Below are 21,790 nucleotides of genomic sequence, written 5' to 3' on the forward strand. Positions count from 1 at the left end.
TGAGCAATATACCTTATGCATGAATGATGTCCTCACGCAGCCATCTTAGAGGCTGAAGCCATTGCCTTGCATGCCTTTGTGATCTGCAGCTGGCGCATCTCTGACAACTCGCTTTACATAAATTCCTATATCCTCTGAGGGAGGGCGCTATGATATTATGACGGCATGGACGTGCATGTAAATCATGTCATTTCTTTGTCAGCTAGACATCTTGGGTATGCTTCATTAAGTATCTTACCAGTTATTTTTACCAACAAACTTGCTCTGAACCAATCAGATGCAAGAATTTCAGTGGCTTATTACAAATAGTGAAAAAAAAATCTTTTTACAAAATGCTGTCAGTTCCTTGAAGCAGGGGGAGAGGGAGGGGGGATACATACCCTGATAAATGGCTCTTATAAATGTGATGTTACAGTGTTCTATTTCATTGCCATATTCAAGACTGTTTATAATATTGTTTAGACAGGGGCGGATCCAGAATTTTCAAAAGTGGGGCAAATTTTTCGGGGGAAAATTTTGACATGCAGAAAAGAAAAGGTTTTCAACCACAAATGAAGGAAATTTCGTACCCGTAAAAATTGACAAGCAAAAAAAAACAAACTTTTTAAATATGTACCCGGTAGGATGGGAAAGATATTTCATGTTTTATTTTGCCAGCGCCATAATGAGGCTGCGATAAATGCAAGGAATGCTCCCCAGGGAATGGAAATTGTGCACTTTTGTGCAGGATTGAAATGAATCCAATGACCAGGTAATAATATGCTGTAAAGCGCTTTGAGCCGTTCTGGGAAAAGCGCTTTATAAAAATTGGCTATTATTATTGTTATAATGGCATTTTTACATTACAAATTTTTATTTTACTTCTCAAAAGATTTAAATTCACATCTTTTAGATTTATATTCAAATCAACAAGATTTAAATCTAAATCTAATATTCGGCTGGTCACTATTCACAGCCAATCTGGATTTATTTTCAATCCTTGGAATTTAGAGTGTACTTTGCAAAAAAAATGTATATTAATAAACCAAATTCTGCTTATTTCAACTTCAGCCACTGCAAGTAAATCTCATTGAAAACCCCATTTGGTTTGGCTTCCAAACTCCAGCCATTCATGACATATAATATGTTCATAATTTTTTTTGTCCACATTTTTAAACCGGTTTCGGTTTGTTCGGACAACAAACCGAAATGGAAAGTCGTTTGAGGAAAGGTGAAAATCGGCAACGTAATAAATTTTAACAATAATATATGGTAAAAAGAGAAGTTTCATTTTTTTTAATATACACAACAATTATGATTGATGCATTTTTTTTGTCTCGCCTGCGTATGCATGGTGAAACTAGCCGGCGTCGTCAACATTGAAATCTTAACCGAGGTTAAAGTTTTTTCAGTGTCATCAGATCTTTCTGAGAAAGTATGGACCTAAGACATGAAACTTTAACATAATTATTCAGGTCATGTATAAATATATACATTATACACCTTTTTTATGATGGTGTAGCGTTTCGCATTCATTTGAACGCCTCCATATAATATGTATCTTTTGAAGGGAAAATCGGTAAATGTACAAACTACGGTCCAAAACTTGCACACGACTCCACTTGGACTTCTTGAACATCGATGTGCGCGGATGTTACATCGTCGTCGAGACGGATAGCGACGAGGTAGACGGCCCTCTGAATGGTCTGGCATGAGATGTCGACCAGTTCTGAGCTCGAAACTCTGGACAATTGACCGTGAGGCGATAATGAGTTAACGCACTCTTGACGAAGAACCCATTGATTGAATCCCGGGAACTGTGGAGGAGGAAGAGGAGGAGGAGAAGAAGGGAGGAGGAGAAGAAGAAGGGAGGAGGAGAAGAAGTGGAAGGAGTGAGGAGGAGGAGGAGAAGAAAAAGAGAGGAGGAGAAGAAGTGGAAGGAGTTAGGAGGAGGAGGAGGACAAGAAGAAGAAGAATGAAAGAAGAAACGTGTGTTAAAATATCAACTATCCCATACACAGTAAAAACACTGTTTGAAAATTTTACTTTAAGAAATTCCCAGTTGGTTAACAATGTGTTTCAAATCTTAAAGAACAACGTTTGGTTGTCACTTGCCCCGTGACTTTTTATAATGCTCATTATCGCCACATTGTAACATTTATCCCGCCGTATCTATTGTGAGGGACAGGGCAGCGATTTTAAGGGGGCGCAAAATAAACGCAAGAGGGAAATCAAGAAATTCAATATCTGGGCTCGAGCGTTTCATGAAGGGAATCGTCGGACGTTTTATCCGAAAAGTAATGGTCAATATAGTAAATGGTAGTGATTTTTTTTTTACCTAATTCCTAAGAAAGCATGAATGCTTGTGAGCGAGCAACCAGAGAACCGATGACTTAAGGACCTCTCCGAGGGACCTGGAAATGAGGACTTAAATTCCTTATTTTTTACCAACTAGCGCACCAATTTAGAATCGAACCCGGGTCACCGGAATACGAAACCCCGCTCTACCGACTGAGATGAGCTATCGCGCATCCTCAAGTCCCGTTTTATCCGACAGTTGCAGTTGCTATAGTAAAGGCTTCTCAGCTCATCAAAATCAAGGAAGTTGTCATAATCTGGAAACTTTTCGGACGGTTTATATGCTCCCCAGAAAACTCCCATCCCCCCTCCTCCCAGAAGGTTAAAGGCCAAGTCCATCCCAGATAATGTTGATTTGAATAAATAGAGAAAAATCAAACCAGCACAACGCTGAAAATTTCATCAAAATCGGGGGTAAAATAAGAAAGTTATAACATTTTAAAGTTTTGCTTATTTCTCACACAACAGTGATATGCACAACTCAAATGAGACAGAAAAATAGCATATTCCCTATTTCATGTAATAAAATTCAAAAGGAATAGTGAGTGCATGGATGATGTCATCAGTCTCCTCAATTATTGCATACCAACCAGGATGTGCATATAACTGTTTTGTGAAATTAAACAAAATTTTAAAATGTCATAACTTTTTTTCTTTTACATCCAATTTTGATGAAATTTTCAGTGTTATGCTTGTTAGATTTTTCTCTTTTTATTCAAATCTTTTTTTTTTTTTTTGGGGTGGGCTTGTCCTTTAATGCATCAAAACTTCGGGTCAAAACTATACATGTATAGAGTCTCAAAAGCATTAAAAACATTTTTGCTTTGTGCTTTCTCGCATTATTCCTCTCCGAACCCAATGATATCGCACATCTATTCCGAATAATAAAGCCCAGGGGCCCGTTTCTCAACACCGTCATAAGTCTAACTTCTGGAATGAATCGGAGATAGTTAGCTACTTATCCGCAAACCGTTTCACGAAGCCCTCCGTTTGCCAAGATCGGGGACAACAATCTGACTAAATAATAATAATATGCAATTTTTTATATAGCGCTTATAATACAAATGTTTCTAAGCGCTGCATGCTATTTCCCCGGCTTTAGCACGGCTACCCTGATCGGGCGCATCAAGCATTCAAGGAATTCCTTCCGAGTACCGGGTACCCATTTACTACACCTGGGGGGTGTTTCACAAAGATTTAAGCATGACTTAAGTCGCACTTAAATGCCGACGCGTACATGATATGCAACGCGCGATCTTATTGATAGATACGCATTAGTGCGCGTCCTCATGACACGATCTGACCAATACGGTCAAGCCTTTCATACCGTACGCAACTCGGTATTTAAGTGCGACTCTAAGTCATACTTAAATCTTTGTGAAACACCCCCCTGGGTCGAGAGTGGCAAATGTAGATAAACGCCTTGCCAAAGGACGCTACTGCTGTGATGGGATTTGAACCCCGGACCTTATGTGGTTCACAGTCCGGAGACTTATCCACTGAGCCACAGTACCTCTACAATATATTTTATGACACCTCCGAACCTGTCATAATTTCTTTCTTAATGACCTAGTAGCATCACGTGGGTTAGACTATGGTATTATGCAAAAGAGTCTCGAAATTTGAAAATGATAATCTAACGTAATCAATCATATCGCAAAACAAGTGGGATAGATCATTCAATGATAATTGTGATGCAAAGAAACTATATTTAAAAACAAGTCACAAAACCATTCATTTTGAAATAGTAAAATGAGTGAATCAATACAGATTATACCACGTTAGGCCATATCATAACTGGAGTATCTGTTGTTTTCAGACCCTATTAACATTCGGATATATTCTATCTCTATGCATATAATTTGTCAAATTGTATTTTTTGGTATTTTAAACAATTTATGTTAAAATATATTTTGATGATGTTTGGAATCATAAAAAACCGTATAATTATCATCGTTCTACAATACCCATTATGGTTTACTTCCGTAAACTGTTAAAATGCCCATCTCAACGTCCACATTAGTGTGATTTTTTTAGTCATGAAATGAATTATTCATAATTTTATTTTCTCAGCAATTGAATGCTCCAGTCTGCATGGTTTAAATAATCATGTATGACGCATAATTTACCTTTGCTATTATTTTGAAAACATATATTTCCGAATTCTTCACATTTTTAATTTTATCATTTTATAATTTTCATAATTATTATTGTGACATAAGGCTGCGTCTCGTCTGATCTCTTTACCGATTCTAGTTTAGCCTTTCGTGAAACGTGGTTTAGTATAACTCCGTGGTTGGTGGATAGAGATATGACTAACTTGTCCAGGTGTTGAGAAAGGGGCCCCAGATAGTATGATAACGGGATACAATCATTTTGGATCTGGCACACAGAAAGCTTACCAAAATCTGACCAGTGAAAAAAAGGTGGATGTGCTTTCCAAAAAGAGGTCAAAACTTGCCTCGCCAAAAGATAAAAGAAAAATGATAATGCTTCAAATTTAGGGGATAGCCGGCTCTCCAAAAGAAGTACGGTCAAACTTTGCCTAGCTCACCAAAATAAAAAGATTAACATGAATAAACCGACGAGTAAGCAGCAAAAAAAGATGATCCCTTACCTGGACAATCTGTAGCAGCTCATCATCAGTGTCGAATGCAGTTATGAGGGTCGTCATGATGTTGTTGACAGGGCAAATGGAAACTCCTGGAGCTACTGCGGATCTTCGTTTACGGCGGGGGACAAATTCGATTGGGACCGGGTAAGGTGTCGTCTCGTTGCCGATTTGGTTGTTGTATAGACAACTTTATCGTCCCAAAAAAGAGTACCATACTCATAGACCTGTCGGTTCCTCCCAAATCCTCCGTACACCTCCAAGATTTGGGCCTGCTGCTCCGCGGTGAACTCTTTTATGATCGGCTGTTGGTTTTGATAGGTCCGAATCTTGTTGGCCCGGAGTTCATCGATGATGCCGCGTTCCTTGGCGTCGATAATCTGCCTCGTCTGGATCTCCTCTAAGGGGATGTGACGGCATGGTTCAGGAGTAGAAAGAGGGGTGCATGGAGTTTGTATCACCTGAGGGCAACATCCATGCAGGGGATTTGCGAGCAAGGGCTCCGGAAGCGGGGGGGCAGGGGGGGCACTTGCCCCCCAAAGAAATTTTTTTGGGGGCAAAACGAGATTTTTGCCCCCAATGTGCCCCCCTAAAAGTAGAAAAAATGATATCATTTAAGGACAAAAGTAAACGATGAAGGCACTTTTCTGCCTAAGAATTGTCATTTCTTTTGTCAAAAATGAAAAAATTTCTCCCCTGACGGGGCAATTACACATCTTAGTAAGCCTTGCGTCTTTTGACGAACATGTCCCTCTGTGAAACATACCTTTGATAAGCCCCTTTTCCATCTTATCACAGTGTGATAACGTTTAACCTTTTAAACCCCCATTCCACAGAGAACAAGACCGCTGGAAGACATTTGAAAGACCATGAATTTTGGACAATGGTCTTTGAGGCCTTACACGAGTCCTGACCAATCTTTCAGTGGTCTTCATGGGCTCCAAAACTTTTTGAAACGGTTCAAAACAGTCTTACAACGGTCTTACAGGAAAATTGTTCAGTGGTCTTTCAATGGTCTCCGTTCTGTGGAATGGGGGCCTATCAATGAATACATTTAAGACTAAAAAAATTGCATGCTGGCTGTGTCGGCTAACAAACGCGCGGTCGCCCAGAAACGCTCAGACTGGGGTTGTGTTTCATCAATATTTTCGTCCGACAAGTTGTAAGATCTGACAACTTTCCTGTATTCTGATTGGTTGAGAAGCATTGTTACCATAGTAACTGTCGGATAAAACAGGACTTGTCGGATAAAAGTCCTACAAGTCCTTTCATGAAACGCTCCCCGGACCCGATATCACCAACGCACGGGAACTCTAGTTACTCGAGCAACATATGGAATCTGGAAATAGCTGTAAAACCGAAAAGTTTAAAGAGTTAAAGGGGAAGTTCACCCTGAAGAAAACTTTCTTGTAAAAATAGCAGAAAAAATAGTAAAAAATATTGGTGAAGGTTTGAGGAAAATCCGTTAAAGAGTAAGAAAGTTATTAGAGTTCAAAGTTTTGGATTTGTGACGTCATAAACGAGCAGCTGTCCCATGTGTTATGTAATATAAAATGCATAAATTTCAAATTTTGTATGGTTCCTGATGACTTAATTTTGTTTTCTTTTCATGATCGGGTGTGAAACGATTTGTATATTGATATACAAAAGTTACAGTGAAAACCATTTTCATTTTTCTGAGAAAATGACATTTCATTGATTTTTTACCATTCGCTATGTAGGAATGCTGCTCGCATATGACGTCACAAATCAAATAATTGAAATTCTAATAACTTTTTAATTATTTGATGAATTTTTTTCAAACCTTCGGCAATATTTTTCATTAATTTTTCTGCTATTTTTACAATTAACTTTTTGTCAGGCTGAACTTCCCCTTTAAAGAGGATTGAGTAGTTGCTTATTGGATAAATGAGAAGATGCTAGCTTGAGTCGGCGAATGGAGTGCAGAGCAGGAGTACTCATCTATCAACTAATCAAGCCTCTTCTTCAACCTTTTCTGGTTTACTGTCTTTATCAGGACTATACGCTCGTTTGAACATAAAATTACTCGACTATCAACTGTCTACTTCCTCCTATCAATTTCACTTCTCCCTCTATCCACTTTTTTCGAAAACTCCACATGGTGTACCGTCAACCACATCCGCTGTTGGAATGTAATTGTTCTTCTAAATAATGTTACATAATGTACATTATGAACTGCCGTAGTTTGTTAGTTCATGGTTATTTACATATGAATATTTCCTGGAATTTGGTATTCATCATTTCCTAGTTATGGTCACATTTTCCCCAGAAAATATGTAAAGAAAAAAGAAGATTTTGAAGGGGTCATCCAAAAGTGCTTCCCAGCCATACAAAACAATAATTAAGCAGGTCATATTTCTTTTTCCTCCAGTTATAAAATATGAAACGTTTTGCCTATGCATGGATAATCAGGGACTCTCTCCAATGCTGAGGTCAGAAATGATTTTAATAGAATGGGGATTCAAGCGCTTATCGTCGTCTGCCACGTCAGAACGGTATGACATTATGAATTTAAAAAGACATTCATTAGAATGTATTTTGTTTCTGTAGTTACGCTTCTTCTGCTTAATACACTCCTTGAAACTTATGATAATTGTGCTCTCTCGCGTCGTCCTTGTATATGTAAATGTACATAAATAAATATTTCTGAAAGGATATTGCATGAAAAATGTAATTTCTGGTATTTTGAGTCAATATAAGCGTATTACGTAATTTAATTGATCAGACACGAAAACCACATTCCGAATTAAGCGATCGTTTTGCGCGTAGATTTCATAGGTTCTCATAAACTCTGAGTATAGTCTTTCGTAGTGAATTCTATGTTTAATTCTCAAGAAATTTATTTTTGAATTCTCTTAGAAACGTAACTTTTAAACTCCATTTTTACACAAAGTCCTTGCCGTGGGGGGGGGGGGTTGTTACACCCACAAATGTAATAACGCCCACAAATGTAATAACACTTTACCCACAAATGTGATAATGCACTTTACCCACAAATGTAATAATGACTTTACCTACAAATGTAATAAATTTGAAGTGATTTTTGGCGAATTCGTTCTAAACTAATATCCTATAGTAATGCGTTCATATAGCACAAAAGTTCAAAGTTTTTTTTCCAGACCCGGTTAATGAAATATTACAGTACAAGTCCAAGTCTTTTTCCAGACCCGGTTTTTCAAAATTATAATATAGGTCCAAAGTCTTTTTTCCAGACCCGGTTAATTCAAAAATTATAATGCAAGTCCAAAGTCTTTTTTTTTCAGACCCGGTCTTGTCAAAAGTTATGATATACGTCGGTGAGGGGTAAAGACAACACTCTAAGCCCAAGCATTAAAGTGGGTTTAATTTTGAAGATTGGTCTCAGCTGTCATTTTTTTTCAATATTTCTTTATCTTTTAAATAACCGGGTCCAGACGAAAGACTAAGCATAATACTCGTGTTATTCCACAAGAATAAGAATATGAGTCTTTTGTTTTTAGGATTGTTTAAATCATTGTTAAATCATCGGGTCTGGAATAAAGACAACGGTCTAAACATGTGCTTTTCTACATGCATGGTCTTAATTTGGAGGATTGTTGGTTCTTAGATTCGTTTTATTGATTTTTTATTCCTGAAATAATTGTGTCTGGAGGAAAGTCGATCTTCGACAATCGGTCTTCATGTTGTTCCACAGTAATTAGATTATTGGGTATTCATTTTAGAATATTTGTAAAAACTGTTTTATTTTTCAAATAGTAACCAAGTCTGGAGAAAGGATGTCTGCTTTACCCACGAGTTATTACAATGTTTTGTAGGGGTAGTAGTATTATTTAAAAAAAAGACATTTTTTTACTGGGTGAAACTTTGGAAATTTGGTCTTAGATTCGAAATTTTTTAAGTTACTTTTTTTTAATAGCCGGGTCTGAGGAAAGAGTACGTTTTAAAACTCGTGTTATTCCACGAGAATAAGAATATAAGGTCTTATGTTCGAAGATTTTTTTTCGTAACTGTTTTAAGTCTGGAATAAAGACAACACTCTAAACCTCTTTTAAAACGGGTTCTTAGGTTGAAGGTTTGTTTGGTCTTAGACTTTGATTTTTTTTATTCTTACTATTAGCGTTTTTTTAAGAAAAAAATGGTCGGGCTGAAAGACTACGCTATATCCAGCATTAATAAGATTATGGGGTCTTTATACTGTTTTTAAACTGTTATTCATAATGTTTAAATAACAGGTAACCGGGTCTGGAGAAAAGACTACGCTTGGTTCTCAATTTACTCTTAGTGCATATATTCACAATATACACCGTATAAGTTGAAACAACAACAAAGACATTAATTCCACCAGTTTTAATTAACTGGGTCTGGAGAAAAGACTAAGCTCGATTCCCATTTTTTCCACAGGAATATCATTATTTTCTAAATAACTGGGTCAGGAAAAAGACTTTGGACTTTTTAAAATTCTTGAAACAACCGGGTCTGGAAAAAAGACTTTGGACTTATATCACAATTTTTTAAACAACCGGGTCTGGAAAAAAAGACTTTGGACTTTTATTATATTTTTTTAAACAACCGGGTCTGGAAAAAAGACTTTGGGTTTATATTATAATTTTTGAAACAACCGGGTCTGGAAGAAAGACTTTGGACTTGTACTTTGATGTTTTATTAACCCGGTCTGAAAAAAAAGTCTTTGCACTTTTGTGCTATATGAACGCGTTACTATAGGATTTTAGTTTAGAACGGATTCGCCAAAAATCCCTTCAAATTTATTACATTTGTGGGTAAAGTCATTATTACATTTTTGGGTGATCAAAAATTATTACATTTGTGGGTAAAGTGTTATTACATTTGTGGGCGTTATTACATTTGTGGGTAAAGTGTTATTACATTTGTGGGTAAAGTGTTATTACATTTGTGGGCGTTATTACATTTGTGGGTGCAACAGGGGTCCCACGCCCTCCCCCCTCGATCGCTTCGGTAACTCACGCTGTCAAAAATATTGTGCCCCCTTCGGGATTTTGCCCCCCCCCAAAAAAAAAAAAACTGAAAGTGTTCCGGCGCGCCTGTAAACTTTTAACAATTATATACTGTTGGAGTGACGAGCTAAAACAGTGCGCTTAAAAATGTGTTTAAACAGCGTTTTTACAGTGAAATAAGTCATTGTAGAAAACGTAAAAGGAAAATGTATTTTTCAAAAGTCACTAATTTTAAGTCCGACGGGGAAGTAGGCTCCAGAGAGAGGGGGGGGGGGGGGTGGAGAAAGAATGGGGAGAATTATGAAACCTCAACCCTATAGAGATATAATTAAGATGAAATTGCATTAGTTTATTATATTAAGTCTCCATAACAAATCAATTGACCAGGTACCTTCATATTGGGAAACCCTGTAGAAGAATGCTTATTAATATTTGACAGTGCTCTGTTTAAAATTAAATTTCAATCAAAAAGTGATAAAGGCGATTTGAAGCTATCTTTTATTCACTGAATAATAACGCTGAATGTTATTCAATCTGAGAAGAAAAAATAAACCCGGGCATAAAGTAGGTAACCGCTTTTGTCGATATTATTTACTTATCATTTCTTTTCTTCCGCTGTGTCGACGGTTTCAGACCTTAAGAGCGTTGAAATTGTTGATTGAACACAAAAATATAAATAAAGAATTTTAAAGATAATTGTCAAACATAGGAACTGGGCAAGCGCTCATGTACGGTGTGTACACAAGTCAATTTTGTGGAGATAATAAGTGCCTTATTTGTAATTAGTAGTAGTCAATAATGGTTTGCAATATGTATGTGCTAATGCTTGTACTAATAAAAGTATGAAAACTCGATATAAAACAAGCAATTCGATCATCCCCATTTTTTTTATTATTATTTGGAATATTCTGCATCAGCCTGAGCAAGCAATGGAACGTTGCCCTCTACGCCGCCACATGAATAGTCTCCAAGATAATATCCTTATTTTCCCATAAACTTGTCGACTGGGCGTTGTGGCGTGCGCCTGTAATCCAGCTGCTTTGGAAGTCGGGGTTGGTGGATCGCTTGAGAGCGGGAGTCCTGTATGTCGTCGGTCTATGGCGATCGGGCGTCCGCGCTAAGCTCGGCATCGATATGGTTACTTGGTCGGAGGATCGGGCAACCAGGTCGTCTAAGGAGGGACGTACTGGCCCAGGGCGGAAACGCAGCAGGCAAAAGTCCCCGTGTGGAGCAGTAGTGGGATAGCGCCTGTGAATAGTCGGCGGCTTACAGCCCGTTCAACACAGTGAGACCCAATCCTTTTTGCATTTTTGTTTTCTTTCATATTTTTTCTTTTTTTACTTTACATTTTTTACTTTACATTTTTTTCATTTTGATTTTCTTACTACATTTATGTTTTTTCTTTTATTTTATTGATATCAATTTATTCATTTATGGTTTTTCTTTATTTTATTGATATCAATTTATTCATTTCTTTTTTTGGGGGGAGCCTTTTTTACTTGGATGTGTTTATTTTCTCTGTTTTATTTTTAGATAAAATAATTTACATTTCGTTTTATTTATTTTTTTTGTATAAGTTTGCGTTTTGTTGACTTAATGTATGTGAATCAGTGAAAGTTTATTTTTTAAGGAAAAATCTACGGTTGGGTGAAATGTGCAGGCGCATCCCGTACAATTTGAAAATCCAATGAAGCGGCCTGTACAATGTATTTATTGAAAAAAATGAGTGATGATTTTTTAAAATATAATTGAATTTACTTTTTACTTGTAATTTTTTTTTCGAAGAAAATATGCCAATCATCTTTTATTTAAGATTTTTTTTTGCTTTTTGTCAAACTTTTCATGCAAAATCCGCGCCTGTGCAATGTAACAGCAAGTTCACTTTTTAACATTTTCGACTTCAATTCTAAAATTCATTGTGCGTATGAAATGCAAATTAAATAAAACCCCAATTCATCATCAGATAAAAATATATATTTCACAATGAAGTGTTATCATAACAATGATAATAATAGCTGTATTTATAAAACGCTGCTATTATTACCCCGGCTTTAGCTCGAGCTATCATCAACGACACTCAGTGCTTGCAAGGAATTAATCCTGCCGGGTACCCATTCATCTCACCGGGGTTGAGTGCAGCAGTGTGGATAAATTTCTTGTTGAAGGAAAACACGCCATGGTAAGGATTCGAACCCATGACATTCTGTTTGAAAGGCGAGAGTCAGAACTACATCATACTACTACGAAAAATACTACTTTGAAAAGTTTTTATACCGATTTGCCAATGAGAATTGTGTTCATAAACGAATTTAATCACAAGCCTCTGTATTTCTTCGCAGATAACCCTAGGCAGATAATACATACATTCCTAATCGAATCATGGCATTTCAAGTAACTTTTGACATTCTATATGATTCAATATCTCATTTAAAAATAAACAACAGAATTTAGAAACAAATTGTTGGTGTTAAGATGAAACTCAAAACGTGAGTAGACGTTTATTACCCCCACCCCCCCCCCTCCTGGACCCCTCGAGCCTCACATTAACAGGGATCAAAATATTCTTTGTTGACCTGGCTTCTCAAACGAACCGACAAAAAATTAAGCCTCAAATTCTTTTAAACTCACGCGTACTAATAAAAACGTGACTTTGACCATTAGACCGTATCCTTGAACCTGAGATGAATATCATATTGTGACGTCACTGCACACCAAGCAAAAATATTCATCGGTGTTGAAAACTAGGCTCACCTTTTCCTCGCCCCGTCCACTCTCTCTCCCCCTCCCTCTTTCTTTTTTCTCTCTCTCTGATTTCTCTTTTATCCATTTCTTTTGAAGTTCTACTTCAAGTGAACCTTGCTTGACTTTTGACACAATTCCATGCAGGGGGTTAATTTACTGTGATTTCAATTCACACTCTGTTATCAAAGTTGACCCTCGAGTTCAGTGAATAGAACCGCTCCATAAAGCGGAGCAAATTATTATTCCTAATTTATAAAAGCTTTTGGGACCACGATCATGAGGGTTGGGGATTAAAGTGTGAAATGCTGTCATAATTATGGTGAAAAGCTTCCCACTCAAGCCATTATTATAACGCAATTTTTATTTCTTTCGGCCGCTGTTGTCTCTTCCATACTCAAAACTATAGGTTTGGCAATGAATTTCACAATGACAATGAATGGAGTAACCCCATACTCCATGTAAATCTTCCAAAACCAAGAATATCCATTGTGATAATTAGATTGACTCTTAATATTTGGAAACTGACAAAATTATCAAGAGGTTTAGTAGTTTAGTGTTTGACATTTTATAGTGTTAAAACTGCACCACAATTTCAAAATAATCTCGCTCGATCTCCAAGAATCTTACACCGGGTGTCATCGATGTTAGTCTGGGCCCGACCTCGACTGCCTCGGGCCCAATATTCTGTAGATAACAGACGAATTGGTTGTAGACAAAATGAGTTTAGACCATTTTCAAGTTGGACGAACCGAGAATTAGACCAACCGATAATACCCTTACTTTTAACATAATTATGGCAAGAAATTAAAATAATTATTACGGTGAAAGACAGCGATAATTTCAAAGAATGCAAACTGAATAACTATCGTCATCATCAGTCAGAGCTACTCTACCACCAAAACACAACAAAGTTAAAATACGTCTTTTGGGTTTACCTATATATTACTAAGCATGTCAATATATACATCAGAATTAAAATGCTCAAAGGTCACATCTCTTAACAAACAAACCCCATGACAACTGTCTACTTTTTTATTATTTGTGTTCTTATGGAACATGCCAATCGAGGCATCAATCTTGAATAATATTTGTTATTAAGCCTCTCTCGACCCACGACCGCAGATCCCGGCTGTATGGTGAATTCTAAATCACACATGAATAATACTTTTTTATCATTATTATTTTGATGGTTTTCGGCTTCCTGGGGGTAAAATCTTATTCAAAGAATCGTCATCAAGTGTTTTGATTTGTTTGCTAGACCGTGGAACTGAACTCGGGTATTCGACACGTATAGCGGACCCACAGGTGTCATTACCCGGGATTGCCGGTATGGCAAGGATCTTCTTCAACCTTGGCGGACGTGGTTAAACGTTTTCTCGAACTTGAAGCTGACGGCCCCGTTAATATGTTATTTGTTTCGTTAATTAGTCAATATTTTGATCAATACTGGTATTCTTCTGAAGAATTCACAGAAAAAAGTTAGATGTCCTTTTTTTTAATTTATTTGAATTCATTTCAATTTCAAAGGGCATCTTCTGAGGATTTGTTCATCAGAACTGAATCGATTTCAAGGGAAATCTGCTGAATATCGTTGGATATTAACATTAATCTGGAAATGTATTCATGGAATGTTTTTGGTAATAACATTCATCACCAATTGGCCTCTTGATAACCAAGGATTCAACAACTGTAAGACGAAGCCTAGATAAGTGATAAAAAGCACTTAAATCAGGTAAGGATTGAAATTAGGAATCTAACGTTTGACATTTGTCATCATTTTTATTAGTTTCACGAATAATTATTTATAATTTGACAGTGTATCTGTAATAAATTTTCATTTTCTCATCCTACGCGATATAATATTTTGATGAGATTAAGACCCGCCATTGCTCTAAATTGGATATTCATTTTGGATCGTGTACGACAAGAGTAAAACATTAATAAAAGTAAGATCTCACTATGTGGTGACTACATATAATGACTAGACGTTTCTATTTAAAGAGATATAATCATTATTTGCTTGTGATAAAGAACAAATTATTAGTACAAAGTTTGATTGCTTCTTGCTTCAAGTACATTATGAGTTCATTGTTCATGTTGTAAGCTCACGGTGTAGGGGTCATATTCGAAAGGTTGCTTTTCAAAAAAAAATCTTACATTATATAGCTTTGCATTTTATTTTCATGTAAATAAACATGAGAAACTATTTTTCATGCCCCGTCTTGAAACTATTACACTGTTAAAAAAACCCTGATTTTACAGAAAAATAAAAGAAGATTTTGCAGAAAGCAATACCAGAATCATTCTTTAAATTCATGAAACAGGAATTTTTCTGCAATTTAACAGAACAGGTCTGTTAGAAAAAGGGGAAAAGGGTGTTTTATTTAAGGAAATTTGTAAGATTACACACACCAAATACCAATTTCCTGTAAGATTACGCAATCTGGTAAGATTACAGGTGTGGCTCGAGACTCTGCTGAAGGAACTTCTTTTAGTTTAAGGATACATTTTACATAGACCCTTATTCTTTTCTACATGTAGTGATATCATGATATACAAAAATATGGGGATATTGTTTGTGCATTATATATAAAATGCAGCCTGATAACCTAATCAAGAAATGAAAAAAAATATGTCGTATTAAATTGATAATAAATAAAAATAAAACAGACTTCTTCTTCTTCGTTTTCTTCTTCCTCTTCTTCTTCTCCTTCTTCTAAAACAGTAAGAAGTAGGAATATAAACTTAATGTTTTATTGACAGGTCTGAGGAAAGAGCATGGGATAATTTCCAAATCAATGCTTGGCTGTGTCAGTGTGTCCCAATTTTATCTTATGGCACCAGGATGGAAATTCATGTGATAATTGTATTCAGATTATAGATACGAAACTATCTTGAATAGCCTAAAACACAAGTAAATCGTTTCAGTTCAAAATTCATTTCACAAAGATTTATAGAATTATACATGTAGCAAGAGCTGCTTGCATTTTAGATCGTATCCCCGCTGAAATCAAGTGTCGTGCAGATTCTAATTGGCATTTGTCTGTAAAGAACCTCAGTTAACCAACTTCATAGCAGATTTGCCAGCTATGGCGTAATTTCATCCAGCAAGAAATGTATCCACATTGTGCTGCACTCACCCAAGGTGAGGTGAATGGGTACCCGGGGAATGCTTGAGCGCCTAGGCAGCTCAGAAAGCCAGGGTGATAATAATAGCAGGGCCCACTGGGAGAACAGTTTTCGGAACTGAAGTGACTTCCCTGGGTAAATATATCACCTATATTATCATTATTAGTATTTTCTACCACCTGATTTCCAACGAACAGTCATACTTTTGATAAGTTACGAGAAACAGAGGGCGATATTTCACTTCAGCACAATAAAAATAAAACACACACACGCAAACAAATTTATAGATACCTAAATAATACTACTTCGTTTTGAAGTTGTTACTGTATACACTGTGAAAAAAAAGAGTAAATTTACGTTGGTCATTTTTTTGTTGGGTAATATATACGTTGGTTATTGTTTTGTTGGGCATTATGTGCCCAATACTTAGGCAAATTTTTACTCTGCCGCTGCCAAAATACAGATGTCCAATTGTTGGGCTAGTAATTGCCCTGCTGAGTGGTAAATGTTGCGAAACTTTACGATCACGAGTTGCGCTTGCAGCATGCTACACACGGTCGATAAGATATGGAGGAGCTTCTAGATGACTGGGGGCTGGGGAGCCTCGCTGAATCTTTCATAGATGAGTTGCTTAAACGTTTTTTTAATTTTTTTATTTTGGACTTTACGTTAAGCATAATTTGTAAGGAATTTGTCAGAATAGGCCTACATACATGACATATATCTGACGCTGTTTTGTTTTTGCTTCACTCACTTGAGATATGCACTTGCACTTGTATGCAGCGTTATTGTGCATGCAAAGCACTTTCGGATAAGGTCTCCGGATCGACACGGACCAGGTACACGAAGTGAGTGTAGGCCTTGCCCAGATGTTGGGTTAATAACTTTATTAAAAAGTTGGGCAAATTAATGTCCCCCAAAATGTAGTTCAAAATATTACCCAACAGTTGGGCACATTAATGCCCCAACAACGTTGGGTAAAATATTGCCCAGTAGTTGGTAGGGTTGACTATCGGCCCAACGTTGGGCAAAATATTGGGTAAAATATTGCCCAATTTTTTCACAGTGTATGCAAGGGCGACCCCAGAGTATTTTAATATTGGGGGTAAGGCGCCCCCTTTCCTTTTGAATATTTGAAAAATAGGGGTGCTGAGCCAATCGAATCCATTTTTTTCTACCTTTTTATTTTTCACAAGTACCAATTAAAGGCAACAATTTTTTGAGGGGATGAGATTTTCTTTCACATCAAACATGGCAAAGAATACGCCAAAGCTTTTTTTTTAAATAAATCTCTCTTCCAGGAGACAAACAAAAGAGTATTAAGTATCATTTCAAATGATTGATTATACCGTATATCATATTGAAATACCAATGACTCTTTAGATTTTCTTTCGCTGGTGCGAAGTCACTTCAAACGATGTTGTTTTAAGTTTTTTTTTCTATATTGTAACTAAAAACAATTTAAACAAACACTAATCTTGTTAACATCCAAATATATTGTTTACATGCAAAGGAAAATGATTTTGAAAAAGAGGAAAATGTGCTTGATTGAGGAAGGATTGGAACAAATAGAAATTAAGTGTTATCATTATTTTCTCGCCCCTTTTATTTGCATTTTCTTACTCTGTTATTTCAAGAATGTTTTGAGGTTTTTTTTTTTAACAGCCCTTGAGTGACTCTCATATATGACAGTATTTCTCAGATATCCTGATAAGATTTTATATAAACTTTATCATCCATTCGTGCATTTACTGTTTTCTTATGTATTTCTTATCACCTATAGGCCTACTTATTTTATTTCATTTCGATCACATGTCATTCACAACAGTCGAAAGATTCAATCAATGCATGCAAATGCATTTCCAGGGGGGGGAGCATTTCATCAGTACATGCATTTATCGTCTGGATCCCATAACTTTCCTTGAATTTGATTGGCTGAGAAGCACTGATGTTGGATAAAACGACCGATAGGGTCCTTCCATGTCTTGGTCAACGTTCATTACATTGACCTCATCATCTATATTAAGATACAATCGTGAGGGACACTCGAAAAGCAAATTGGGGATATTCCCAATGTAGCTAAGGTGCAATGGCTGGACCCTCTTTAAACAGATAGCGTGATAACGAGGCGCAAAGACAAATAATAAAGGAGACATAATCCTTTATATGACTGTCAGGCTACAGGTTAACTTAAGGCTTTATGGGGTCAATATTATTGATTATCGAACACATCCGGTTTATCAAGTACTACAATATTTTTTACTGAGTCAGATTTGAAAAATAAATATTAGTGTTGTAATTGGTCAAAGAAGCAAGGTTGGTATAACAATCACTCGAGGAAAGGAAGGAAGGTCATTTTGCTGATTGTTATGAGCGAGAACGGATATCTTAATCATGACTTTAATGGATGAATATGTTTGTCGTTTCAGATCACTTTGCGGGGATCTGTCTCCTTCCAGAGGTAGTTTTGGACAGCTAACATCCCCCACCATGCCGATCTCTTCCACCCGATCACCACCGAACACAACCCGATCTCAGTATCGGATCAAACGAAGCCAACTTCGGCTAATCCGATCCGGTCGGAACGAACAGACGAGTGACTCGAATTCTTCCCGTGATGTCAGCTTACGGAGCAGCGGGGTGGCTATGTCGTCGGACGCGTCGACGGCTTCGATCACGTGTTCAGCCAAACCAAGTTCAGTGCCTCAACCGAGACTCTTAGGGAGGCGATGGAGATGTGAGACCCCTGTGCCTCGCGATGACGCTGATGATCTTTCCGATGTCGACAACCAGCTTACCAAAGAGGACACATTAAACCAACGCTGTCGACTCGATAACCTCGTCAACGAACCCGATGTCGATCTCCTTCACCAGAGGCTTCCCAGCATTGATCAGCGACCCGTTTCCCGACACGTTGTCTATACCGTTCAGTACGACGGCAAGACGAGTGACAAGACGAAGTCATCAAGTACCATGTCCGCCATAGTTTCCTCGTCCTTTGATTCACCGCGTACTTTAAGAGAGAAAGCGATGCACAAGGACCTTCGAGAAACGGTGAGTACGACCAAGCTGTCGAGACAAGATAGAGACATCAAAGTGACGTTTGCGAGAAAGACAACGTTTCCAAGCGATGACTTCGTCGATGAGTGCACAAAGAATCGTATTTTATCTTGGTTGGAAAATGTAGAGACAGCTCAGATTGAAGATTCGATTGATTCTAAAACCTTGACGGCCATCCAAGAAGAAGCGCTCTGACTGAAATAGACTTGGTCACCATAAACATAATGGACATTAACTTGTTTTAACATTGGAACTTTTATTTTAATTCTGAAATAATCGTGTTCGCCCTTTTTACCCAAGATTTATGAAACATCCAAGAGGAATATTCAGGAGACAGCTGTACTTTTCAATAGTACATAATGCTTATTTTTCTATAATTATTATCGTTCTATTTTAACGAAATTGCTGCTCAGTCAAAATGATGATCACCAATCATATTGCCTCAATTATGCTGCTATTTTTCAGCTGTTTGAGAATGAATTTGATTATGTAGTTTGCTGCTAAATAGTATATTTTATTTGGAGATGTAATTTGTCACGAAATGCCAATGCAGGTACAAATTAAGCTTATGAAAATATACCTTGTTTTACATTGAATATGTTACAGTATGTTTTAATCAAAACAAGTTTCGTTCTATAACTGTTTTACATTTCAGCTAAGAAGGTGGTTACATTTTGTTTACATTTAATGTTTATCTCCTTTTCTTTGCAATTCTCAACCATTCCGATTGCTCGAACGTTGCTTTTAAACCGTGTACAAAAACGTAAAAACTACCATATGATTGTGATTTTTTGCATGGTCAGCCCCCCCCCCCCCCACTTTGAAAACCGTTCCGCGGCCCCTGTATTGAGAAAGTACATGTATTGCATCGGCTTAAAACGTTAAGATGGTTGGCTATTTTTTAACTTAAGGTTTTGTTGTCTCACCTGCGAAGCAAAGTGAGACTATAGGCGCCGCTTTTCCGACGGCGACGGCGACGGCGGCGGCGACGGCGGCGGCGGCGGCGGCGGCGGCGGCGGCGTCAACATCAAATCTTAACCTGAGGTTAAGTTTTTGAAATGATGTCATAACTTATAAAGTATATGGACCTAGTTAATAAAACTTGGCCATAAGGTTAATCAAGTATTACTGAACATCCTATCAGAGTTTCATGTCACATGACCAAGGTCAAAGGTCATTTAGGGTCAATGAACTTAGACCATGTTGGAGGAATCAACATCGAAATCTTAACCTGAGGTTAAGTTTTTGAAATGTCATCATAACTTAGAAAATATATGGACCTAGTTCATGAAACTTGGACATAAGGTTAATCAAGTATCACTGAACATCCTGCATGAGTTTCACGTCACATGACCAAGGTCAAAGGTCATTTAGGGTCAATGAACTTTGGCCGAATTGGGGATATCTGTTGAATTCCCATCATAACTTTGAAAATATATGGACCTAGTTCATGAAACTTGGACATAAGGTTAATCAAGTATCACTGAACATCCTGCATGAGTTTCACGTCACATGACCAAGGTCAAAGGTCATTTAGGGTCAATGAACTTTGGCCGACTTGGGGATATCTGTTGAATTCCCATCATAACTTTGAAAGTTTATGGATCTGATTCATGAAACTTGGACATAATAGTAATCAAGTATCACAGAACATCCTGTGCGCGTTTCAGGTCTCATGATTAAGGTCAAAGGTCAATGAACTTTGGCCGAATCGGGGGTATCTGTTGAATTACCATCATAACTTTGAAAGTTTGTTGGTCTAGTTCATTAAAGTTGGACATTAGAGTAATCAAGTATCACTGAACATCCTGTTCGAGTTTCAGGTCACATGATCAAGGTCAAAGGTCATGTAAGGTTAATGAACTTTGGCCATGTTGGGGTTTTTTGTTGAATAACCATCATATCTCTGTAAGTTTATTGGTCTAGTTCATAAAAAAGGGAAATAAGAGTAACCATGTATCACTGAACATCTTGTGCGAGTTAGAGTAGTATTCAAAGTCAGCACTGCTGCTATATTGAACCGCGTGATGCAGGTGAGACGGCCAGAGGCATTCCACTTGTTCGTAATTGCATTTGGTTACGTATCACAATGGTAAAAAATTGTTTATTCTTCATCAACTGACTGATTTTTTTAACAAGACCAAGCTTTGTCTTCGAGTGTATTTAAAGTTAAGATAAAGGGTAACATAAGTGTTAATCGGAATTGATTCAAGCATGTTTTTTTTTGCTAGCATGAACTCATCCCAAGTGGTTATGGTTGAAACAGATGTGCATGCAAAACGAATCGCAATATTCCTTTTTTAATCATATTGTAGTTTTGGGGAGAGAATTCTTTATGGAATTTTGTATGAATTTAAAATAGATTTGTCGTAAAAATATATTTTAACCTGTCTATTAGGGGAGTGACATCTGGGATAAATCGAACCTGTAATACCAATCACTCCAAAGTTACTCTTATTAGAAACAGTATATTTACTTATTCTTCTTAAAGGGAAAGTCATATACCAAATAAGGAATAGTTAAATAAAGAGGTTACCCTTTCACCAGCTTACTAAATAAAACAAATATATAGCGAGTGCGTAAATAAATTATTTGTGGGTGTATAAAATCATGAAAATCTATCTTAAATATTGTTGCAATGAAGGTACGAAACTATGGATCATCCCGTTTTCGAGTGAGCAAAAAGTCGTTGTAGAGTGTTCTTTAGAAAGAATAAGTAAAATAGCTTTTATTTTATAATTCATTTTCACTCTCCATTAGTTTTTAATAGAGATATCGTCGCGATATTTTGCCTCAGATATCCATTTTTTATAAAGAAATAATAAGATTTTACTTCATTTTAAAAATATTTTATTATTTATGTCTTTACACAATTAAAAACACGCTTTATTTTTTTTAACAACGCTGTTTATTAAATTTTATCGTAAAGTAATAATGC

General features: G+C 36.8%; 1 protein-coding gene and 1 pseudogene across 3 annotated transcripts; one reads left to right on the plus strand and one right to left on the minus strand.

Annotated features, from left to right (window-relative positions):
• Positions 1–1,296: 1,296 nt before the first annotated feature.
• LOC121425382 lies at positions 1,297–10,318 on the minus strand (annotated as a pseudogene).
• A 609-nt stretch (positions 10,319–10,927) lies between these two features.
• Positions 10,928–19,585, plus strand: LOC121425672. Of its 3 annotated transcripts, none has more exons than XR_005971516.1 (2): positions 10,928–11,206; positions 14,191–14,289. XR_005971516.1 is itself a non-coding variant. In XM_041621828.1 (2 exons), the coding sequence occupies exon 2, from the start codon at positions 18,283–18,285 to the stop codon at positions 19,045–19,047; it is 765 nt and encodes a 254-aa protein (XP_041477762.1). In that variant the 5' UTR covers positions 10,928–11,206; positions 18,222–18,282; the 3' UTR covers positions 19,048–19,585. The 3 variants fall into 3 exon arrangements, 2 of the variants coding, with proteins under 2 accessions (XP_041477762.1, XP_041477763.1); XM_041621828.1 differs by lacking the exon at positions 14,191–14,289 and adding an exon at positions 18,222–19,585; XM_041621829.1 differs by lacking the exons at positions 10,928–11,206; positions 14,191–14,289 and adding exons at positions 14,334–14,395; positions 18,222–19,585.
• The last annotated feature ends 2,205 nt before the right edge of the window (positions 19,586–21,790 follow it).

Source organism: Lytechinus variegatus, chromosome 12, assembly GCF_018143015.1.
Source record: "Lytechinus variegatus isolate NC3 chromosome 12, Lvar_3.0, whole genome shotgun sequence".
NCBI classification, from domain to species: domain Eukaryota; kingdom Metazoa; phylum Echinodermata; class Echinoidea; order Temnopleuroida; family Toxopneustidae; genus Lytechinus; species Lytechinus variegatus.